The sequence below is a fragment of the Gnatocerus cornutus genome, chromosome 5 (genome assembly GCF_029298725.1).
Source record: "Gnatocerus cornutus isolate USDA-ARS CGAHR chromosome 5, icGnaCorn1.1, whole genome shotgun sequence".
NCBI classification, from domain to species: Eukaryota; Metazoa; Arthropoda; class Insecta; order Coleoptera; family Tenebrionidae; genus Gnatocerus; species Gnatocerus cornutus.
In genome coordinates, this window is record NC_142237.1 from 9,792,117 (window position 1) to 9,813,640 (window position 21,524).

At 34.4% G+C, this 21,524-nt stretch overlaps 5 protein-coding genes across 6 annotated transcripts; 2 read left to right on the forward strand and 3 right to left on the reverse strand.

The window, feature by feature from the left end:
- The first annotated feature begins 488 nt into the window (after positions 1-488).
- On the forward strand, positions 489-13,859 carry LOC148174285 (nose resistant to fluoxetine protein 6-like). The gene is made up of 9 exons (XM_088037699.1): positions 489-773; positions 3,814-3,975; positions 4,028-4,251; positions 6,725-6,933; positions 6,983-7,241; positions 12,495-12,824; positions 12,871-13,064; positions 13,132-13,258; positions 13,307-13,859. The coding sequence occupies exons 1-9, from the start codon at positions 497-499 to the stop codon at positions 13,787-13,789; spliced, it is 2,265 nt and encodes a 754-aa protein (XP_087893825.1). The 5' UTR covers positions 489-496; the 3' UTR covers positions 13,790-13,859.
- Positions 13,860-14,041: 182 nt separating this feature from the next.
- LOC148174286 (tumor protein D52) lies at positions 14,042-18,038 on the reverse strand. Its single transcript, XM_088037700.1, has 5 exons — positions 17,353-18,038; positions 14,737-14,989; positions 14,615-14,674; positions 14,298-14,427; positions 14,042-14,253 (listed from the first exon to the last, which is right to left on the reverse strand). The coding sequence occupies exons 1-5, from the start codon at positions 17,726-17,728 to the stop codon at positions 14,140-14,142; spliced, it is 933 nt and encodes a 310-aa protein (XP_087893826.1). The 5' UTR covers positions 17,729-18,038; the 3' UTR covers positions 14,042-14,139.
- On the reverse strand, positions 15,052-18,544 carry Coq3 (ubiquinone biosynthesis protein COQ3, mitochondrial). 2 transcript variants are annotated; one of them, XM_088037702.1, is made up of 2 exons: positions 18,168-18,544; positions 15,052-15,959 (listed from the first exon to the last, which is right to left on the reverse strand). In XM_088037702.1, exon 2 carries the CDS (start codon positions 15,876-15,878, stop codon positions 15,093-15,095), a length of 786 nt encoding a protein of 261 aa, XP_087893828.1. In that variant the 5' UTR covers positions 15,879-15,959; positions 18,168-18,544; the 3' UTR covers positions 15,052-15,092. The 2 variants fall into 2 exon arrangements, with proteins under 2 accessions (XP_087893828.1, XP_087893827.1); XM_088037701.1 differs by lacking the exon at positions 18,168-18,544 and adding an exon at positions 17,353-17,444.
- A 1,169-nt stretch (positions 18,545-19,713) lies between these two features.
- On the forward strand, positions 19,714-20,507 carry LOC148174288 (uncharacterized). The gene is made up of 2 exons (XM_088037704.1): positions 19,714-19,946; positions 20,000-20,507. Exons 1-2 carry the CDS (start codon positions 19,772-19,774, stop codon positions 20,425-20,427), a joined length of 603 nt encoding a protein of 200 aa, XP_087893830.1. The 5' UTR covers positions 19,714-19,771; the 3' UTR covers positions 20,428-20,507.
- mRpS26 (mitochondrial ribosomal protein S26) lies at positions 20,401-21,203 on the reverse strand. Its single transcript, XM_088037703.1, has one exon. The coding sequence runs from the start codon at positions 21,093-21,095 to the stop codon at positions 20,451-20,453; it is 645 nt and encodes a 214-aa protein (XP_087893829.1). The 5' UTR covers positions 21,096-21,203; the 3' UTR covers positions 20,401-20,450.
- Positions 21,204-21,524: the final 321 nt, after the last annotated feature.

Below are 21,524 nucleotides of genomic sequence, written 5' to 3' on the forward strand. Positions count from 1 at the left end.
TAGCTAAACAATTTCGCTTCAGGATCAGTTAATGGGATTTTCCACAGGACAGTGACAAAGATTTAAGAGTAAATAATAGATAAGTAGCAGTTAACACTTTCAGTTTCATAAGTACTTGTATTCTTTTACTAATTATCGCGTAATTTAACCTTGCAACAAATAGATTGTTCTTAAAAACCACTACTTACATGTTTTAATTAACTGCATACATTAATTCTCTGTTATACGCATAAATTTGATTTCATTTTACTCGTTAGAAAAATTTTTATTTCCAAAGAAAATTGTATTGTAACGTAGAATGTAAAGTTATATCATTTTCTCTAAATTTACAAAGTACAATTATTATACTTTCATGGGAAAAATGGGTAGGATTTATAAATAAAAAATGTGTATAGATTCAACATTTTCATAAAATAAAAAAATCATTGCATTAACAATTAGATGTTGCGGTGTCGCGGTGGGGACCCATTGCCCAACTTCCCCTACCTACCGTCCCATGAAAACTCCTTACCAATTCTCCACACATTCACATGGTGTAGTGCCGCGAACGGGGTGTTCCAAAATGAAAAAATTGTTCGTTTGTCTAATCATCGGACTTCTGACAGTGCATTGTGATGTCAAATTCTACAAAAACAGGACTACCTACCCCAAACCGGGGAGCAATTCAAGCTCGGTGCCTTTTCTATGGAATTTAAACATCGACAAGACTTTGCCCAACACCGACGAAATCGGAAAAATGTGCCTAAATAACGTCGACAAATGCATGGAAGAAGGTAATGACCGGAAAAGTGTGCTGAAAAACTGATGAGCAGCGTAAAATTTGCGGAGTCGGAGTTTTACGTTGCCGGTGCAATTGTGCTTTATTAGTCGTTTGTTTATTTCATGCGTATTTTATGCTGTTATGGGATGAGATTTTCTTCTTTGTTACCATAATTAATATATCACAGGTGTCAATTTAGCATAAAATTAAAATAATTAATGGAGAGTCTTCACAAGGTTGTATTAGCGATTCTTCTCGTGTTTTAATCAATGTTGGTCATTATTTATTTTTTATGTACAACCAGAGATGGGATTACATAGTTCCGTATTTTTTCAAGGATCAAACTCGATGCCATAATTATCCTTGCATACGATCTCGGAAATCCTGAAAAAACTGTTCGGCTAAAAACTTTTACATGTTATTTATTAGATTAATCAAATAATAGCTTCAGGGTATAAATAAAAATATTGTTCTTTAAGTATACATAAGCCAATGAACTTAGCTTCATTATTTATGTAATTCATTTAAATGATTTGCAAATTATTAAGTGATAGGACAATTTAAAAAAACACTTGAAAAATCTCATTTTTTCTTAACAAGCATAAGGTAATCAAAATCTTGACAATTTAATACGTTAGTTTCGAAATTTGTTAACGAGTTACTTGTAGTCAATATCAGGGTTATTCCTATTCAAGGATTTTGTTATTCTTTAGAATGGCTATAATTATAATATAACTGTACTAAGAAGTTCAACACAGCTTTAAATGAGTGGAAAATTCTTGCTAAAAAATACGATATCGATGACACATGATAATTTAAAAAAACTAATTTAAATTTTGGTGGGCGATAGATGTTTGAAAATATTGGAAACTACAACATTAACGAAACTATGCGATTTTAACTAATCTAACTATTATCCATTTTCCAGAAGTTGAAAATTTTATTTTGGCAAAAATGACCAAAAGTATGTCAAAAAGTATCGGTCAATATCTCGCTTATTTTTAGAGTAAACTTTTTAGCTCACTTTTTGCGGAATTTTGCGCAGATTCCAAATCTAGAATTAAAATTCAGATCCGACAACAAATAACTGAATTATGGCCGATTAAAGTTTCGGATAGTTGATTTTCATTTTTCCAAATTTTTATTAATTTTAAAAGCTAAATATCTAGGAAACTGTCGCAGATATTGAAATGCGGTTTGCGCCATCGTTTTCCTCGGTTCATTTTACGTCAGAAAAGTTCTCAAAAGCCCAAAATTCGATAGTTAATTTTTCGCGAAAAAAAATTCCGACTCACACGATGAAAATTTTCAATTTTTTTTTGTTTTTGGTCATAACCGTAAACTATTTGTCCGATTGATTGATTGATTAATTTGACCAGTTAATAGATTTTGAGCTCCTCTTTCGATTCATGTAAACACAAAAATACTAAACAACGTTTTTACCTAGAAAACAGTGATTAAAAATCACCCCAAAAAGACCTCTTCAAAACAGTTTTTGACAAATGCCTTGTTTATTTTTGAAGCAAACTGAACTTATTTAGGCTCATTTAACGCAGAATGTTACGCTGATTCCAAAAACATAAAAAAAAATATTTTTCGTCAACAAATATAATTATAGTTATGGTCGTTTGAATTTTTGGCTTTTCGCCAGAGAGTCAAATTTTTGAAGGTTCGAAACAATCCGTGTTTAATATCTCAAAAACTTTAATAAACAAAAAATTGTTTTTAGATTATCCAAAAGTCGAAAGTTGCAGTTTTTCGCGAAAATGCATAACTAAAACTATGTAAACCTTCTTCGGTAGATTTTTCGCTTATTTTTGGAGCAAACTTTTATTATTGAGACTCATTTTACGCATAATTTCACGCAGATTCCAAATCTGGGGTTAAAATCACATACGACAACAAACAATTCACAATAAGTTATAGCCGAATAAAATTTCGGACAGTAAAGTTTAAGTTCCGAAATTTTTAATGCTCAAAATCTTTGAAACTACAACCGATAAAAAAACGGTTTGCGCAATAGTTTTTCTCGCGTTTCTTTCCTTAAGAATTCGCTCTCAAATATGCAAAATATTCACAATTCAAACTCCACAGTGCATGCAAATAATTGCAGAATTCTGATCTTATATCTTAGGATAGTATTTTACCACTTAGACTAATCATTACGCTTTCTTTAATTGCAAAACCGTAATTAAAACCATGAAAAATTCTTTAAATACTGTCCCGAGCGAAATCCGTTTAGAGAATTTGAACGTTGTTTCTCATTTGATGTTATATAATATTTAAAGGTTGGAATAACCTTTTGCTCTACATACTTGTACGCCTCGATATACATATGTTTGTTTACAAAGTTCTCACTCTATTTGCATTGTTTTCTACGTTTTTTACTAAATTTTCGCCCAAAACAAAATGTAAAGTCAGAAAAAATGAACTTTCGTCGCTCCGGTATAACGAGGTTAATAACATTTCTGCCATTTTCTCTCCACTAGTAAGTATTTCGTCAAAATCTGCTATGGTATAACAAGTTATATTAATAATGACGTAACAAAACCGAAGCCGAGATTCGAAATTTGAAAAATCCTCACGTTTTACGTTTGAAAAATTCAGTCCAATAAATCACTTTTTCGAATTGAAATTCAAATTTTCTTTCGATACAAAAGAAATCCTTGATACAAACTCCTTATCTTTATCAGCAGTATTTGAAATGAGACATGTGCACCGCATTAATTAACGTAAATGTGAACGTTTTATTCATATAAACAGCTCCCGCTCATGAAAGTGATAGTTGCAAGCGAGTAAAAACTAGACGCCATGAAAATAGTAAAAGCTAGACCTTGCATGCACTTGGTCAAGTTCAGATTCACTTACAATTAGTAAGAGTTTGTCAGCCTTGATGAAGTACCGGAACTTATGACATTAATACCGGAACCACACGCACTTTATGCGTTTCACCTTCAATTCAGACTGTAATAATCGAAACTACGAAGGTCATCCATGGCCTTAATTCACAATAATAAATGCTTTTGTTGTCTAATAAAAACTCTTTCTTACAGACTTGAATTACGACACGACGACAAATCGACTGTCGAATTTCATTTTTGGAATGACGCCACCGTTCGATTTAAGTCATGTTAATGGAGTCAGCCCTCTTTGTAAGAAGCAGAGCGAAAAATACGTCGAAGACCTGAAGAGATTCAAGCTGTGGGCGCTGAAAAGTGAGAATGACTTTACTGGGTCAGTTTGCTCTTTCAATGTTACCTTTTTCAGTGTATGACTCTTCAGCCAAGTTGCCATCAGGGATACTCAACGGCAATGTAAACCAGTTCGGCGACTTCGACATGTGCTTGCAGTCAAAAGAAGAAAACTTAAATATTAATGGACAGTACTGTCTAGCTTCCATGCAAGTGGAAACGAAAAAATCTAGTCCGTATATTCTAGCGCTTCACCGATTAACGCAATCGCATTTCCATTTCAAGAACGAAATGGATGACGTAAGTTTTTTGAACGAGGCAGTTATTAATGGTGTTTTCAGTTTTTATTTTATCTTCTTTGCATTATGTTAAAACAACAGGTGCAATCTTAATAAAATATAATATAAATAAATTAACTACAATAACTTTCTCATAATAACACACTAAAAGTTTGGGTGCACCTCATTCGTGTTTTTAAACCTACACGCATCCTTACAACTTAAACTGTTAAATTTGTATCGCAAGGTTGAAATTGTTTTGATCTTTCCCAAGTTGGTCCGAAATCTCTGAGGATTAGTCAAGGTTTTATTGAGCCCCCAGGCTTTGTCACGCTCTCTTATAAAAATTCTGCATAATATCAAATTCTTTATTGTTTTATTTAATTGCATTTTGTAGATGAGAAGTTATTTTGATATAAATAGGTATTATTCATTACATTAATTCATTTTGCAAAATGGTATATTTTATTGCAGAATAGTTTATGTATGAGTCTCTGCAACGAGTTTTAGATTAGACTAAACGTGAAATTATAAATGAAATAAGAACTAGTAACTTAATAATAATAGTAAGACCTAATTCTTGGCTTAAAAATTGCCAGGAAAAAAAGGTGGCGAAAACCGCATTTTTCTATCTGTCATAGTTCCGAAGATATGGACACCGGAAATTCCGGAGCTTAAGCATTTTTGCCGTTTCTACTTGAAATTTAAGTAGCTGTTAATTCGGTTATTTGTTGTACAAAAAAAATTGCCCTGATTTGGATTCTACGTGAAATTCTGTGTGAAATGAGTACCAAATTTGCTTCACAAATAAACTTTTTTGAAATGTTTAAGGTTTTTTTAGACCTTACACGACATTTAATACCTTTGAATTGTACCTATATCAATCGAAAGAGCAGCCCGAGATCATCACACTGCCAAATTTCAGATCGGGAGGTCAAATAGTATACGCGAGGCGGTCAAATAAACAAAATTTCAATATATTATCGTTTGAGTTAAAACATTTTAATTAAAAAAATCAACTTTCAAATGCGGGATATAAAAGACGGGATTCTTAGGAACGAGAGTACGATAAAAACGATGGTGAAAACCGCATCTTTCTATATGTCGTAGTTCCGGAGACATAGACATCGGAAAATCTGGAGCCAAAATTATTTTCCCTTTGATGACTACTCGAAAATTTATTCGCATTTAATTTAATGATATGTTAAAATCCGAAAAAAAATAGTTCAGTTTTGGTTTTGGCGACAGTAAAAAGCGTGCGGAAATGAGCCATTACTGCACGATTTTTAATGACTTCTCATTGCAGCAACATTCTTGGTATCAGAATTATAGTCACAAAATCGTCTGAGAATGAAGCCTGTTTTAATACGCATTAGAATAATATAGAAATAAAATTGAATATAATTTAAAATGCACGAAGAATTTATGTCATATTTGATTAGCATTCATGACATTTCTGAAATGACACTGTAGCCAACATAAAAAAAAAAGTTTTACCAATAGCATGTTATGTAAAGACAACTATTTTCATGTAATTCCAAGAGAAAGACTTCAAAATTGGTTTTTCAAGTGGCACATAAAAGTCATTCATATTTGTCCAAACCCAAAATTCCATGATTGCAGTACAACCGTGCAAAATTATTGGTTTATGAAGTACTTATTATAAATTGCCAATAAACATTTTCCAGTAACCGTTATCAATTTTTTCCGAAACTATGGAAAGTTTTAATCATAGACGTCATGTTGTGGTACATACACTACATGCGAAATGGAATCCTGATCCTAAAATTTCTTTCAAGCCAAAACCACTTTCATAACAACCATTTAGTTGACCCAAAGCTGAAGTCATCGGCTTGCAATACTCTTCAGAGTCGAGTCATCTGTCCTCTAGTTGTATGTATTATATAATTTATACACATGCAGTCAGAAGTAGCTTTTAAGCAAAAATTTCATGCAAGCATCTTCTTAGAAGATCTTTTAACACATTTTCTTGACCTCAAATTTTAAACAAACTCACAAAGTCTGCAAAATTATGGGTTATAATATCGATGGGTCATGGACAAAAATGTTTCTTTCACTTTTTATCTTCGATTATACATATTTTATTCCGTTTTTATTGTTGACATTGAACTTTTGTACACATTTATTTTAGAACCTTACACAAATCGTTTAACAATATTGCACAGTTCGAATTCAATTTTCAAGATAAATATTTGTCTGTTTGTCAAGTTCAGCTCGAGAAATACTTCACATGTTCCATTTGTAATGTCCGGTCTCCTCACACCAGTGCTAAAACAAAATAATAATAACACAATTTAAACTATTAACATTTCTACGAGAAAATTCTCTTCCAAACTAAAAAATATGATGTCCAAGGCCGCAGACATGATAATTTGACCGCATACCAATAGATCATCTTGACCTTTATCATTTTGACACCAGTAATTACGACGTTTTCAAATTTTCTTCATTAAAATTCTCAAATCTTCTTTTAGCCGGGTCATCGCATCCCCCGTTTTGCAACAACTAATTGGGCTGTATGCATCCCAAGCACCTGCACCCCGAACGACGTCCGACTAGGACTAACATCCACAATCGAAAAATTCTCGAAAAACACAGATCTTCAATTCAAAGTTCTGGTACGACCTGAAATGTGTCAATCTTCACAACCTCGGCCAGTTCCCGCATCTACAGTCATAGCTTCGTGAGTTCAACTCATTGTTTTATCTCATAATCTAAGGAAAATATTTCAGATTTACATTTGTCGGCATTGTTGCTCTTGCTATTATGGCAACAATGTACGACTACTATGCTATAGAAAAGAAGAATGAATGGATAATGGCGTTTTCGCTTAGAAGGAATTGGAATTCGTTAAAATCAACGAGGAGGCCACATGATGATTTAGAAGCCATACATGGGATTCGATTTATAAATGCGTTTTTGCTGCTGCTGTCGCATAAAAGTATGGCGATTTTTTTCACGCCGTATGTCAATAGGACGGAAATGGTCGAGGTGAGTTCTTAAAAATAGAATAAGTAAGAATAGTTGAATGTGTAATGTGGACATAGTGGCGAGTTGTGGTTTTACCTATCGGTGACGAAAATGACGAAATATGTGGGTCTAATTTATTATTGAAGATCAATATTTGGGTACTGAATAATCAAGAAAACCCCAAAACGTTTTTCTTAATAAGAATACAATCCCAGATCTAAAAGAACGCCTCTTTTGTGATTTCACTAAATAGCCATCAACAACCAAAGTGACACCTTTTTCCTTGGGAAAACTGCGAGATTTCAAGTTGGTGTGGAAATTATTACAATATTTTCTAGATTTTTTCTCGTTATTTTTTCCCCAACTACTTATGGGAAAATCCTCCACGTTAAGCCATTGGTTAATAATCAAATGCATACTGCTATCTTACACCGTAAAACTCATGTTGAAACATTATCAAGATCAGCACCGTCATAAACCTGTTTTTGGCTGATTTGCATTTTGCATAAAGCAACAAAAGTGACGTATCTTAATTAGGTACCACCTTATTACATAACGTTATGACGGGAAATTTAATTTTATATCAATTATGTATTTAGTACCTAATTTCATTTAAGAAGTACTCACCAGCAAATATTCCAAAGCACATCTGCAACAAGTCTAAAATGTAAACAAAGACGTATTGACAATCAATTAATAAATGCCACAATCGAGCGCATTACGCTTAATCACGACTGCCCGCCCGTTAGAGGAAGTACCGTTTTTCCATTTCATCCCCAAAAAAAAGCTCTTATGCAATTGATGACTACTGAAAGTTTAAGCAATCATACGTAAAAATATTATTAAATTTGATAATTATGGGTGACCCCAATTATTCTTGTTCGCAGACAAGGTCGGATACCATTCCGCATTTTCGAAATAATTGATCTAAATTAACGAAATTCTCTTGGGTGTCTGCAACTGCAACGAACTGTGCTCGAAGACATCACCCACTCCTGATCGTTTCATCAACTATATTTAGCAACTTATTCGCATTATTTCTTTACTGAATTATGAAAATCGTTACAACAATATAGCTATCTGGGTATTTCAATTAAGAAGATTTTTTTATTCACAGAATTTAAATATTTTCGTCACTGTTAATTTCGGTGACCATTTGTATTAAGTAGTAACATTTAACGACTTTCAGACTCGTTTGTGCTTCTTTTTTACATCTTCAATCTCATGAGAAATCAATTTTTTGCAACAGTCCACTTTCTTCGAACTCAAGGACGTCTGATTTTATATTCAAATTAGCATAATTACAAAATATTTTTCTCGACATTTTTACCGTTGATAATTTTTCTGCATGTTTGGTTCAAATAGCGCCTTTCACTGAATCAGTGTGCACTATACTGGAAATTAAACTAGCTTGCTATACCGCTTTAATTTGAATCAGTTATATAACAGTTTGGGTCGCATACAGTGACCTAAATTCGTTCGAATAACATCATTTTCTCAAGAGGTAATAAAACCATGTGTCTGTGACTCGGAAAAAAATAATGCAACTTCACTACATTTTATTGACTCTCTTTTAGTGGACTAGTAGAGCCGTTTATAACGCCTAATTTGTTACTCGATTGCTTGAATTTTTTCGCAACTTATCGAAAGTAATAGCCGGCTTTCGTCGCTGCATTCTTACAAAACAACTTTGTAAATGTAAAACGTAAGGTGGGTCCAATTTGACATTATTTATGTATCGGTATGTTCAAATAATACAACCACATTCCCTGAAGTAATGAAAACCATTGATGGAAACCTGCAGTTTCATCATTTCAAAAAATGGTTTCCGTGAATGCAGGCCACGATTTTCTTACAATACGGCCCTGCCCTTGCTTAGCAAACGGTACTTGTCCTGCTTGCGAGGTCACATCCTCTATCTTATGATGAAATGTAATTTTTAAAATGAAAAGTAATTAATTTACTTGGCCAAACTTGATGTAATCAAACGTGACTTACCTATAACAAGTTACTCAGGGTCTGTCTTACAATGTTGAAATGGAAAATGTAGAACATATTCCATTATGATTGTCGAAAAATCAAATTATTATTGCTCCAACTCAAATACCGTGGTTCCTTCCTCGTAGAAGACCTTGTACACTTAATATTACTGTTATTATGGCATTTCGTTATTTAATTCATTCTAAATGAAGGAATCTAATGACATGACAGTATTACTGATGTGTAAGGTTCCATTTTGATTATTTGCCTAAGGTTATTATTAGCGAAGAACAAGGTTGGGTATTCGGCATTATTTCAGATTTATTATACCACCGCTGAGGAGTTAATTAAACAACTTAAATAAGAGCTTAAATTATTATGTTTAAGTGTAAATATTCTGTAACTAGTGGGACTAACAGGCTAGTTAATACACATTCTTTCTGAATAAAAATAAAGATTGAGTGAGGGTGTATTAACCATGAATATCTCAGGGTGATTTTACATTTAAATTTTGTGTCAACTCTAAAAAACAAAAATATTTAGGATATTCAACAGACTTTTTGTTTTATTTAAAACGCTGTATAATACGTTTATCACAAATTGGTCAAAATGTGGTTCAAAAATTTTTGTTGGATCAAATACTATTAAAAATTAATTAAACCCGTTAAGAAATAATAAATTTGGAACCAGGAAAAGATTTTAATCCGCTCTTAAATCTGATATTCAAGCTGTAAAACATTAAAACACGGCCAGATTAGTTAAAAAAATATCCTTGTGTTTGGATTGAACAGACATTTAAAAAGTTTTACTGTAAAACTAAAAAACATTTCAATTTGATATTTTTTATTTTTCGTATTTGTGGGGATGTCGAAATTTCTTAACCCTGGAGAAAATTTAATGAGTTTAATGTTAATCACACACTGAATTTAAACGCATTTTTACAATTTTAATCTGACATGTGCGGTGGTTATTTGACATTTATTCCATCTTAGGTATGAAGAGTGCTAGACCTTCAAAATATGTTAAATAAAGTTCATTTTATTGTACCTCATTTAATGTCTTTTGCACTTCCTTATTGACGACCAGCGACCACATAAATAAATATTATGCCCATAATAATTTTTAAATGTCGAAATATATAATTTTATAGCCATATTTTGTCTATGAATGTTTGTTTTATACAAGGTGTTTATAAATGTTTCTAGCATCAAGAGTGACTATGAAATGTCAAATAAATTTGCCGCTCGTTACAAATGTGGGTTTAGATTTTTCAACTGACATTTGTAGTTAACCTCAGTCATTAAACAACGTTAGTTTTGAAAACAAACTGTTCAAGTTGTGGTTTGAAGACTGAAAATCTAAATTTTTGACACAAAACCGTAACTGAAAAGTCGTTGGCTTAAGTGACATTTGAAGTAATTGTAAATATAGTTATATTTACTATGCAAAACAAAGCGGCAAAATAGTGCATGACAGGAATTCCAGAGCTCCCCTTGATGGTAGAAACATTTATAAACACCTTGTAGCTGCTACTAAGCTTACGGCATTTTGAGTTCTTTTAAACGTGTGGTCATGCGGTAGGTTTGCTGTAAACCATTTTTATGAATTTATGAATCTTAGTTTGTTGCATAGCATAGGAGGTAGAAGAAGACATAACTACATTAATTCAACGTCTGATTCGATTACAAATTGCGTGTTATTTTTAATATGCACCTAGCTGCCTAGGCATATTGATAACCTTGTAATATTGTAATAAATCATTACAATATTTGACAAATTATGTGTCAACCGAGGCGTTCAACCATTCTTTGGAATTGGTAAATTGCTGCTAACGCATAGAAACACACATCAAAATAACCTCCGTTCTAAAACAGGTTCCCAAAACCAATCCTTAATAATTCCAAACTTTTTGACTAATTTTTAGCTAACGTGAAATGTTGTGAAAAACTATTTGCCCAAAAGAAACTCACTGTCGCTTACCTTACAGAAATGTTACCGTGCAAAACTGGTAACGACAAAGAATCCGGCGATATTCCTGCACTTCACCATCATTTCGACCGCACAAAAACCACTATAATCAGTTACGAATATCAGACAATTAATAGTAAAATTCTCGAGCGAAAGATTGCAATTTACGAAAGATGGTTGCGTAAATTCTGCGAGCAAAAAATCTGAACAAAGAAAACCAAAAAAGTGCTGAATTGAGTAATTTTCTGACCTGCAACACAAGCTAGACTCTTGGCCGAACGTTCATTTTTAATAACAAAAATAATAGTAGTAGACTTAAAGGCTGTAAATATTGTAAAATAGCATGTTGAGCCGTAAAAACTACCGAAAGCCTACTGGACAGTAAAGTAATGATGAAAAGCTCTTAGTAACTGTCAAGAGTCTCAAAAAGCTAGACAATTATATTTTTAGGGTTTTTTCTAGAATAGCGATGTGCATAAAACGTTATACACACCTCTGAGGATAAGATCAATTACGATTTCGGCTCTCTTAACTATTCTTCATGTCAAATATCAATTTTATCCCGAATTTGTTTTCGCAAATTTTTAATTTAATAATTTAATCGAGGATGTTGCAGTATGCAAATTCACGCGGACCAAGTATAAGAAAAAAATTGGAAAATTTTCAGTTTCGTGGTTCAAGTTTTAAAAGTCCTGTTATAACTGAAAACGCGCTGGCTAAAAATATAAACAAAATTAATTTGTTTACAAAATTTAACTAATTAAGAACCTTGAGACAGTTCAACGACTTAATTGATTTACCGTTGCCCATTGCCAAATTCAAATACATAATTTTGTTGCCTGCCAAAACAAATCTTGCACATTTCAATGTCAATGTCGCTACGCAGTCTGACACAGTAAAATTTCTCAACCTTTTCAAATTTCTACATCTCCTGTTCCTTTCACCCGTCTTTCACCAACCACTTGGCGCTTCAGACGCCAATCTCTTGATTTTGCTACCAGGAGCACATAAACACGCAGATAGAAGTTAGAACATGCGCTGATACCTTCCACTATCAATAATGCACCCGTTTACATCACACCTGGAGCACCAAGAACGTCGTGTTCATTGACCTTGGTCATGCGCGGCGTGGGTGATTGATTCCACCGGCCACAAGCGTCGAATTCGAGGGAAATTTCCCTATTTGTTATCAGGAACTTAGAATGTATGTGGAAGTATAACAGGCGGTAGCGCGTTTCTGAATGGAGAACGAATCACCTCTTCACGGAGAGTATCAGGAGCGCAACAAAACCACCATTCATCGAATTCAAATGATTTTTTTTGCAGTTTGTCGCGCGGCCTTGGACTGTTATCGGCCGTGCCGCAAGTCTCTACACCGATCCTTTTATCCTGATTTCTGGGACTTTAACAGCTTATTCGCTCTTCGGAAAATTAAAGAAAAATGGAAGGATTAACATTCTTGAAGAGTATATTTCGAGGCTGGTCCGGATTTTACCCACTTTTGGAGCACTTATTGCCTTTTGTACGCTGGTTCTACCGTGGATTAGCTCCGGGCCTATGTGGAACCAAGTGGTCACCCACCATTCCAATATTTGCAAGAAGTATTGGTGGAGGAACATGTTGTTTATTCACAATTATTTCGGATTCGGCGACATGGTCTGTTACTTGAATTGTCCGACAATGGACTAACTTTTAGTTTCAGTGCTTGACACATACGCATCATGTGGGTATTGATACCCAACTCTTCTTCCTTTCGCCGGTTTTGGTGCTTTTGCTATGGAAGTGGCCAAGGAAAGGAGCATGGGCTCTGGGAGTTTTGGCAGTTCTTTCAACAATCATGCGATATTATGTGACGTACACGATGAAACTGTCTAACTTCATCCACTTTGGAACATCGTAAGTATCGAACAAACCCATTTTTGCTAATGTAAAATCGGGTTAATCCAAGCGTTTTTTTCTTTAGAATTAAACAACTGTTCGCCACCGCCGACAACATGTACATCCTCCCCATCCACAGACTTACAGTTTACATAATGGGAATCTTTCTCGGATACTGCCTTCGGAGCTACGCGCATATTTCTCTATCAAAAGTGAGTGAAATCACGAAACTAAACCAGTTTCATAATTTTTTGTTTCAGCGTGTCTTTCAACTAGTCTCCTCGGTAGCCTTAGTAGGTAGCATCATCGCTTTTGTGGGCCCTGCTTTCATGGGAAGTATAGACTACTCGTACAACCCCACTGATGCAGCTTGGTACGCCGCCTTCTCCCCAATTCTCTGGGCTTTTGGTTGCGCTTGGGTCATTTTTACCACTCATTTGGGCTACAGAGGCCGTTTCCAACGGTTTTTCATGTGGCCACCGTTCGCGTTTTGGACCAAAATCTCGTACACTGTTTATTTGATCCAATTTCCTGTTTTCTTCTATAATGTTGGAGTGAACAGATCAGCCCAACATTATGGGTTCTTTACAATGTTATTGAATTTGCAGGAGCAATTTTGGATCTACCTTTTAGCCATTGTAATGACTCTATTTATAGAGATGCCATCCCAAAATATTAGAAATGTAATATTTAAGAAACAGAGGACGGTTAGCGAACCACCTCCTCATCGAAAGGTCAGTTAATACTCTAGAGCTAGTTATAATTTATTGTATTAGGTGTAATTAATAAAGTATTCCTTAATTATTAATAATATATTTCATGCGTATATTTAGAACCTAGTAAACACTTCAATAGAGCCATCAGTATGGAAAATAGTCTTTCATATAAATTGATTGATTATTAGAACTAAATTCTGTACAAAAACTAACCTAAATCCTTTTCAACCGGCAACGGTTCTCGAAGCTACAGTAAGAAAAGTTACAACCTATAGAACTAGAACGTAACTAACTCAAAAATTAGTAACGACCAATTCAATAGACAAGCAATGAAGGCATTGTTGGCCGGGACAGCATTGAGTTTGATTGTTGTTACACTACACCAAAGGTTTCTCTTCTGGAATCGTGGGACTTGTAACCACCGATCCAGATCGAGATCTACCAGCTTCGTCCAGACTCTGCTGGGAGTTTGAACGGGACACGACCTTTGTCTGAAAGAATATTTAAAAAAAACATCGCGGAAACAACGACCTACCTTCACGTTTTCATAAGCTGAGCCGACTTTCTCTTCTATGGACCGGAACGACTCCGAATGACGCATCTGGCCAATCTTATTTGTTAGATTTCCGGTGAATCCGCCGATGAGAGAAGTGGTCTTTTGATAGCTGAAATATATTAACTTGATCAAAAGATTCTAAATACAAATTAGTAGTTTTAGATTTACATGAATGGTAATCATCCATTGTGGAAAAGCGACTATTAGCCAAGCAATTAACACTGAACACAGTTAATTAAATGTAAGTCTGTTAATTAAAGCAATGGGATTCTCATAATCAACCATGCGATACTTACAGAGGTGCATCCGTAACGGCTTTGGTCACTTGACCAACTTTAGTTTCCACGGTCTGATATCTACTCGAACAAAAATTAAAATGCATTAACATGCAACTACAAAGCGTCAACTACATTCTTACACGTTGCTCTCTTTAACATTCTTGATCCCTTGGTTGATGTCCTCGGAGACTTCCTTCCAAACTGTTATGCCCAAGTTTTTCTTAAGTTCCGCGCTTCTTCTCATTTTTGAAGCCAAAACTGTTCTCAAAGTAGCAATCTCATCTTCGATTTGAGCCAGTTCCTCGTTCCACAAAGCTTGTTGGCGCTCTTTTTCTTCGGCGGATAAGTGGGAAAACTCATTAGCCACGTGGTTTTCGGCTGGGATTGCCTCTTCTAAAACAATTGTAGTTGTAAACTGTGCTAATATCAAAGTCAAGGTGAAGGAAACGCTAAGAGAAACAAAAACGGTCTATTTCATAACACTCAAATACAACGTTTATTTTTCTTTTATTTTAACAGCATGTATTGCGTAATTAATAGAATCATTAGAGCACCAAGACCACTCATTAGTAACAAAGTTGTAGAACATCCCCTGCACCAGCACTGTTCTGCAATTCAAGTCCTCCAACATCTTTTCCAAATGGTGCGGTTTGATAAACTTGTCAAACTGATGAGTGCCTTTGGGGAGGAGCTTCAAAATATTTTCCGCAACTACGACCCCCAAAATATTCGACGCGAGGGTTTTATTGATTGTTGTTACAAAAAGTGAGCCCCCAGGCTTTAAACATTGGACACAGGCCTCCAAGAACTCTTTTTTATAAGTAACATGTTCAAGTATCTCAGACGCTACCACTGCATCATGCTTTTCTTTATTGTTGCATGCGTAATCTTCGATGGACGAACAAACATAATCAACTTGAAGTTTCTTTGCTTTTGCCCGAACTTGTGCTTTGTCTACAATATCGCCATTTGCGTCAACACCTGTAACATTGCTTCCTATTCTCGCCAGAGGTTCGGTTAGAATTCCGCCACCACAACCAACATCGAGAATGGAGATTTCCTTTAATGGGGACGAATTATTTGTACTCTTGCTTTGCACGCTCAAAATACCGTCCCGAATCAAAGGAATTCGAAGTTTGTTGAGAGCATGGAGAGCTCTTAAATGACCAGTTTCATTCCACCAGTCGTCTGTGAACTGTTTGAAATGTTGCAATTCATTAGAGTCGATGGTACTTCCACTGCTTAGATTTCGGAGGGGGAGTTTCTTCAAGTTTCGCCACATTGCAAAATGAGATTCTTGGTCTAGCAATGCGATTAAAAGCTTCTCGACGATGGAGAATGTAACGTGATTATAACAGCAGCACTGAAATAAATAGGAGTGTTTTAACCGGCACTTTTTAAGGAAATTATGACTTTTTATGAAATTATGAAACAAAATCGGTTTTTTTACATGTTTCCTTTTAATCGCAATTGTTTTATAAGAACAATGCGTTCTACAACTCGATTGTTGAGTTAACTGTAATAAATAAGCAAAAAATAACGGGCCGATTAAAAGGTATGTAGTTAGGCGCAAAAGTTACGTTTTCTTTACCTTGAATAGGAACGAATCAAACATATGCAAATTATTATTTTTATTATTATCTATCACTCTTAAGTAATAGATGCAATATGTTTGTGGTAGTAGAAGTATTAAGTGACAGTCATATAACCACAGTTACGTTATCTGTAATCATAGCTTTTTTACGTTATGGTTACCATGTGAAACTGTTGTTGTAGATAAAGTATTGTATTTAATTCGGGTATAATGGCCATATTTCACTTGCTTGATTTTAAAGTTCGTGTAATATGGTTACCATTAAACCCTCATTAAATAATATACTGTTATCTACAATCGTTTAAAAAGTGGGCGTTTTGTAAATTATGCAAAAAACTGTCAAATGTACACTTTTTGCACAGATATGTCAAAGCAACTGCCAACATTTTTTGACATCTAATAGTTGATGATTCCTAATAAAATTTATAAATAGAAAACAATCGTAGATAAAACCTTGTAAAACACACGTGTATAAAGTCTTTTCATGCCATTTGCGATGGCTTTCAAAACACTCGTAAACTATTGTTTTAAATTGGTCACACACGCAATAAGAATAAGTTTTTAAAATTGTATTTTATGTAACTAAAACCTCATCAAAATTCACATAAAAACCATAAAATTTGGATCTTTTGTGAGCATTCACAAATAAAAATAAGTGACTCATATCACACATATTTTTACGTATTTTTTTTTTAAACAGTTCAAATGAAGAAACCTAAGAAATTAAAATATGTTGGTAGCACTGCCAATTATGTCAAAATCTCTCAGAGACAGTTTGTCCCTGTTGACATGGTCTGTCTAGGTATGGAAATATCCCAACGGAGCTGCCAACTTATTTCAGAATCCACAAACTGCTAAATAGAACAAATGAGTGCAAATAACTGAAATTGACACAAAATTGAGTTAAATAATCACCTAAATAACAAATTAATGATAAAAAGCCGAATCGTTAACTTGTCAAAAAACCATCTAATCCAAAACGAAGGTTAATAACCAGTACATCAATTTTATTTATAAAAACTCGTTTAAATTTACAATCGTTACGTGTTCTCCATGCAGAATGAAAGTCCTTGAAAAAGTTCATCACTAACTGTACAAGCACAACAAATAAACATGATAAAGAATAAAAACACTTTCTTGAAATGAACTGGGAAATACTCACCATCACCACTAATATCCAGATATTTTCTAAAATTATTATCTCTGGGCAGTTTGGCCAAGTAAGGCTTAGTCAAATCACAGTAAGTAACTCTCACTTGTCGCTTAAAATCCTTTTTAAAAAACGCTCTAATGATAGCATTCGCTCTTTTAACATTGAAAAATTCCGCTTCAACATTAACAGATTCATCTTGAGGTAAACTAGTGCAATTGGCTTCGTCAAAATCCAACTGTCTCAAATCAAAGAGCTCTAACTCGTTTTCTAGGACATCATAATCAAGAACATCTAAATCATCCAAACTTGGGGTGGCAGTGCTGGTATGAGGGTTGAAATAAGGGTCTTCGATATAATCCAAACTGTGTTCCTCGTCGGCGCTCATTTTCAAAGCTTTCGAGTGGCGTTCTCAGGCGACCAGCTGGAAGCCGTCATACGAGGCGTCGAGACGTTTCTTCCTTTTTGGTTTCACCCTCAGAGGAAGGGAAGTCGTCACTTCACTCAACACTATCATTCGAACTGTTTTTGATTGAAATTTTACGCTTCTTTGAAACGAGATTTACGATAAGTGTGCGTACACAAATAACAAGACTGAGAGGGGCGAAACGTCAAAAACTAACGGAATATTTGACACGTCATTCGAGAGAGAGTTTGTTGAGAGAAAAAACGCCGACATTGTGTACCCGTTACTGCGGTCCTTACATAAAACAATAAGTAATTAAATTAGGAGTTATCGATAAGAGTTGGGAAGTTCGAGGCGTTGAAATAGCTAACCAGCTTTGCTAGTACAGCTCATTGAATTAGCATAATAGTCGAAATCTCACCTGTTGGACTAATACTGGTCATATCTGCGAAACTCTTGCACAATCACTGGGTCCAAATCTAAATATAAAGGGTTTTCTGGAAAATTACCGATGGAAAACAGATTCGGTAAATGGCAATTGACAGATCAGAGCAAACAACACGAATTGGCACCACTGCTAGGTGACAGCAAACAACACGTGCGCCCTCTACGCAACAAGAAATTTGTTTTTTAATGCTTATTAAAAAACGATTTGGGTTTTGACACAACCTGATAAGATCATGGGATGGATCATGCATTGTTTATTGTTAAAACTGGTCGGTTTTTAATCAACAAACTAAAAAAATGATCAACTGAAAATTATAGGAAATTTCATCACAAACGTGCTGAACGTTGGCAACCATTAAATGCAGAGATAACTTCGAGATCGTCAAGTCTTATGGCAGAGTTTATCCCATTTTAAAGCAATCTCGTGTCTCTCTCTGATGCGTATTTTTCCCACTATATCGTACTCTGCCGTTTAGGTGGACTTAATTAATAGATGGCCCTACCATCGTGTTTAGTACCAGCGGATGATATTAGATGGACACCAATCGCTAAACTGTCAAAAGTCAGTCAAACAGGAAACTGTAGTAAAAATTTGCACAAATTTGCAACTAGTTCGCATGCGTATAAAGTTTAAAGAACTAACGGAATTTACAATTAACAACACGTTCTTCAAAATTTTCAAAATGTGGACTTAACGTAAGTTTTCAATTTTAATATCGCTAGTTAGATGTTTGTTTTCCAAGTGATCTTTACGTCTTTATCCTTTTAAAGGATACCATTCTAAAATTATAAGTCAAATTTAGCTGATTGAGGTGACCCCGTATAAAACGTTCTGATTCAGACAACTCAGATTCATTATTTCAGTTTTTATTGTTCACTTCTTGTCATATTTCTAGTTATCAAGATTTGCAAATCGCATTCTGGTTTTATGGCACTACTACTTGTACAAACGATAATTTCCTTCAATTCTCTCCGAGGGGTTCACCGTCAGGACACAAAGCCCCTAAAAACTCTGCCCATAATTCACAGTGAAAAATGCGAATCCCCTGAGTGTTTTTACTACGTAATGAAAATTCCAACCTGCGTACTATATTATTTATGTATATTAGTCTTAAAAATGTTATTACACAATCATATTGTAGTCTTAAGATCTCTAACTGTGTAATATATGATTTTTTATCAACAAGAAAATAGTCTGTACTTCCTTTGAAATTGAAAATAATTATGTAATAAATTATTTGTTAAACCAAAGAGTTTTATTTACATTAATCTGAATGCGAAGTGGTTAGAATTGCATTAAAATTACAATTTATGTTAATTATTATCATTTAGATAATAATCAACATAAATTGTGATTTTAATGTAATTCATAAAAATTACTTTGAATAATGAAACCCCAGTTCAGTTTTTAAATCGAGCGCCTTTTGACAAGTAGCGGCATCTACACGAACCAGGCCGCAAAGTCGACCAGACAAGTTCTCAGGAGTAGAAAAGTGCCCGTACTTGAGCATCTCTAAGTTATCTCTGATTAAATGTCACAAATATCAAGTCAACGAAAACACGTGCTAACCTAAAAAAATGGTCGAAGTAAACACGGAAGAGCCGTCATCTTCCAAAAAGTCTCTGAAAACTCCAAAACGAGGCATAATCTACTTGTCAACTATCCCTCCATATATGAATGTCACCAGAATTCGTGAATTCTTTCAAGATTTCGGAACAGTGGGCCGCGTTTATTTACAACTTGCAGAATCAGGTTTTTTATTTTTTTAATAAAAAGACGTTGAATCTAAAATCTAATTTTTACAGAAACTAAAAATGAAAAGAAATCAAAGAGGAAAGTGGCGAAGAAATTCACTGAAGGGTGGGTGGAGTTTGAGAGAAAATCTGTCGCGAAAAAGGTGGCTCTCTTACTGAACAGTAAACAAGTTAGCACTCGTAAAAAATCTAAACAATATGATTGTTTATGGAGCATAAAATATCTATCAAATTTTAAATGGACCCACTTACATGAACGTTTGGCGTATGAAAAAGCAGCGAGGAGACAAAAACTGAGAGCAGAAATTCAGTTAGCTAAGAAGAAAACCAACTTCTTCACAGCTAATTTGGGTAAACAGAAGAAAGGGAAGACGCAAGTTAACAAAGAACTGGAGAATATTGACACTAGTGAGACTGTAGCAATGGACACAAGTAAAGAAGAGGACAGAACAGAATTTTTGGAATCTTTATTTGCATAATTAAATAATTTTTATATTTAAAATTATTGCTTCACTTTAACTGCATCATCAGGTTTAGTTTCCCTCCCATAATATCTATTTCCTTCTAAGTCAACAGCAAAATTATAATCAACAGGATTATTAATCGCCTTCTCTATGGCCTCATCTAAATTCTCCATTGTAATGAAGTTGGCTACCGCCTCTTTTTCCTGTCGTACAATTTCTTCAGCAAAAGCCAATTCCTCTTCACGTTTCAACAATAATTCTTCTTTCCTTTTTTTGGCCCATTCTATTTCAGCTTCGTTTTCTTTAGCTAATCGTAACTCCCTGTGTCTTCTAATTTCATCATTCCACTCATTGTTTATACTAGAACATCTCGCAAAATCTTCCTCAAACGCCTTTTTCAGTAATGCCGTATCAGATTTAGCTTGCAAAAGCACACTGTAGCGATAGGTCAAAAATCGTCTAATAGACTTGATGGTCGTTCGATAATTATTATACAATCGTTTCATTTCTTCATCTTCTTCAACTGGCAGTTTGGGTCTCTGAGGAACCCTGAAGAGTTTACTTTTTGCAGTGGGCATCCAAAGAGGTTTTCGCGGTTTACGGCTCCATCGGACTGTTTGGTAGTTTTGCAGATGTTCAGAAAGAGTAAATAGCACTTTACTTTGGTGGGCAATTCGTAACATAATTATTTGTTTGAAAGTAGAAAATTCAAGTCACATAACCTACAATTTAAGAGTGAAGCGAAATCGGAGTGAAGTTAGTGTTGGTTTTCTTGCCAACGTCAACTATACCTACCTAAAGTTATTTGATGCTAAATATCCCTGCTAGAAATTTAAAATAATAATCACATCTGCAATGTTCATTTTTTAATAGCAAAAAACATGCTAAATTCTTAATTTTAAATAGACTATATAAATTGCGAACAATAAATTTTCATCATTGATCATTACAGTAAGTAGAAATATAATAGTATTTTAAGTGACGAGGAAAATAAAGAGCATCTTCGCGGCCGCATATTATTTAGCTCGAAACCATTTGCTTGGAAAAAATTAATTAATTGAATTTTGATGAAATACCTGAAGTTATTGAAAGTCTTCCTAGTTTATGAAATT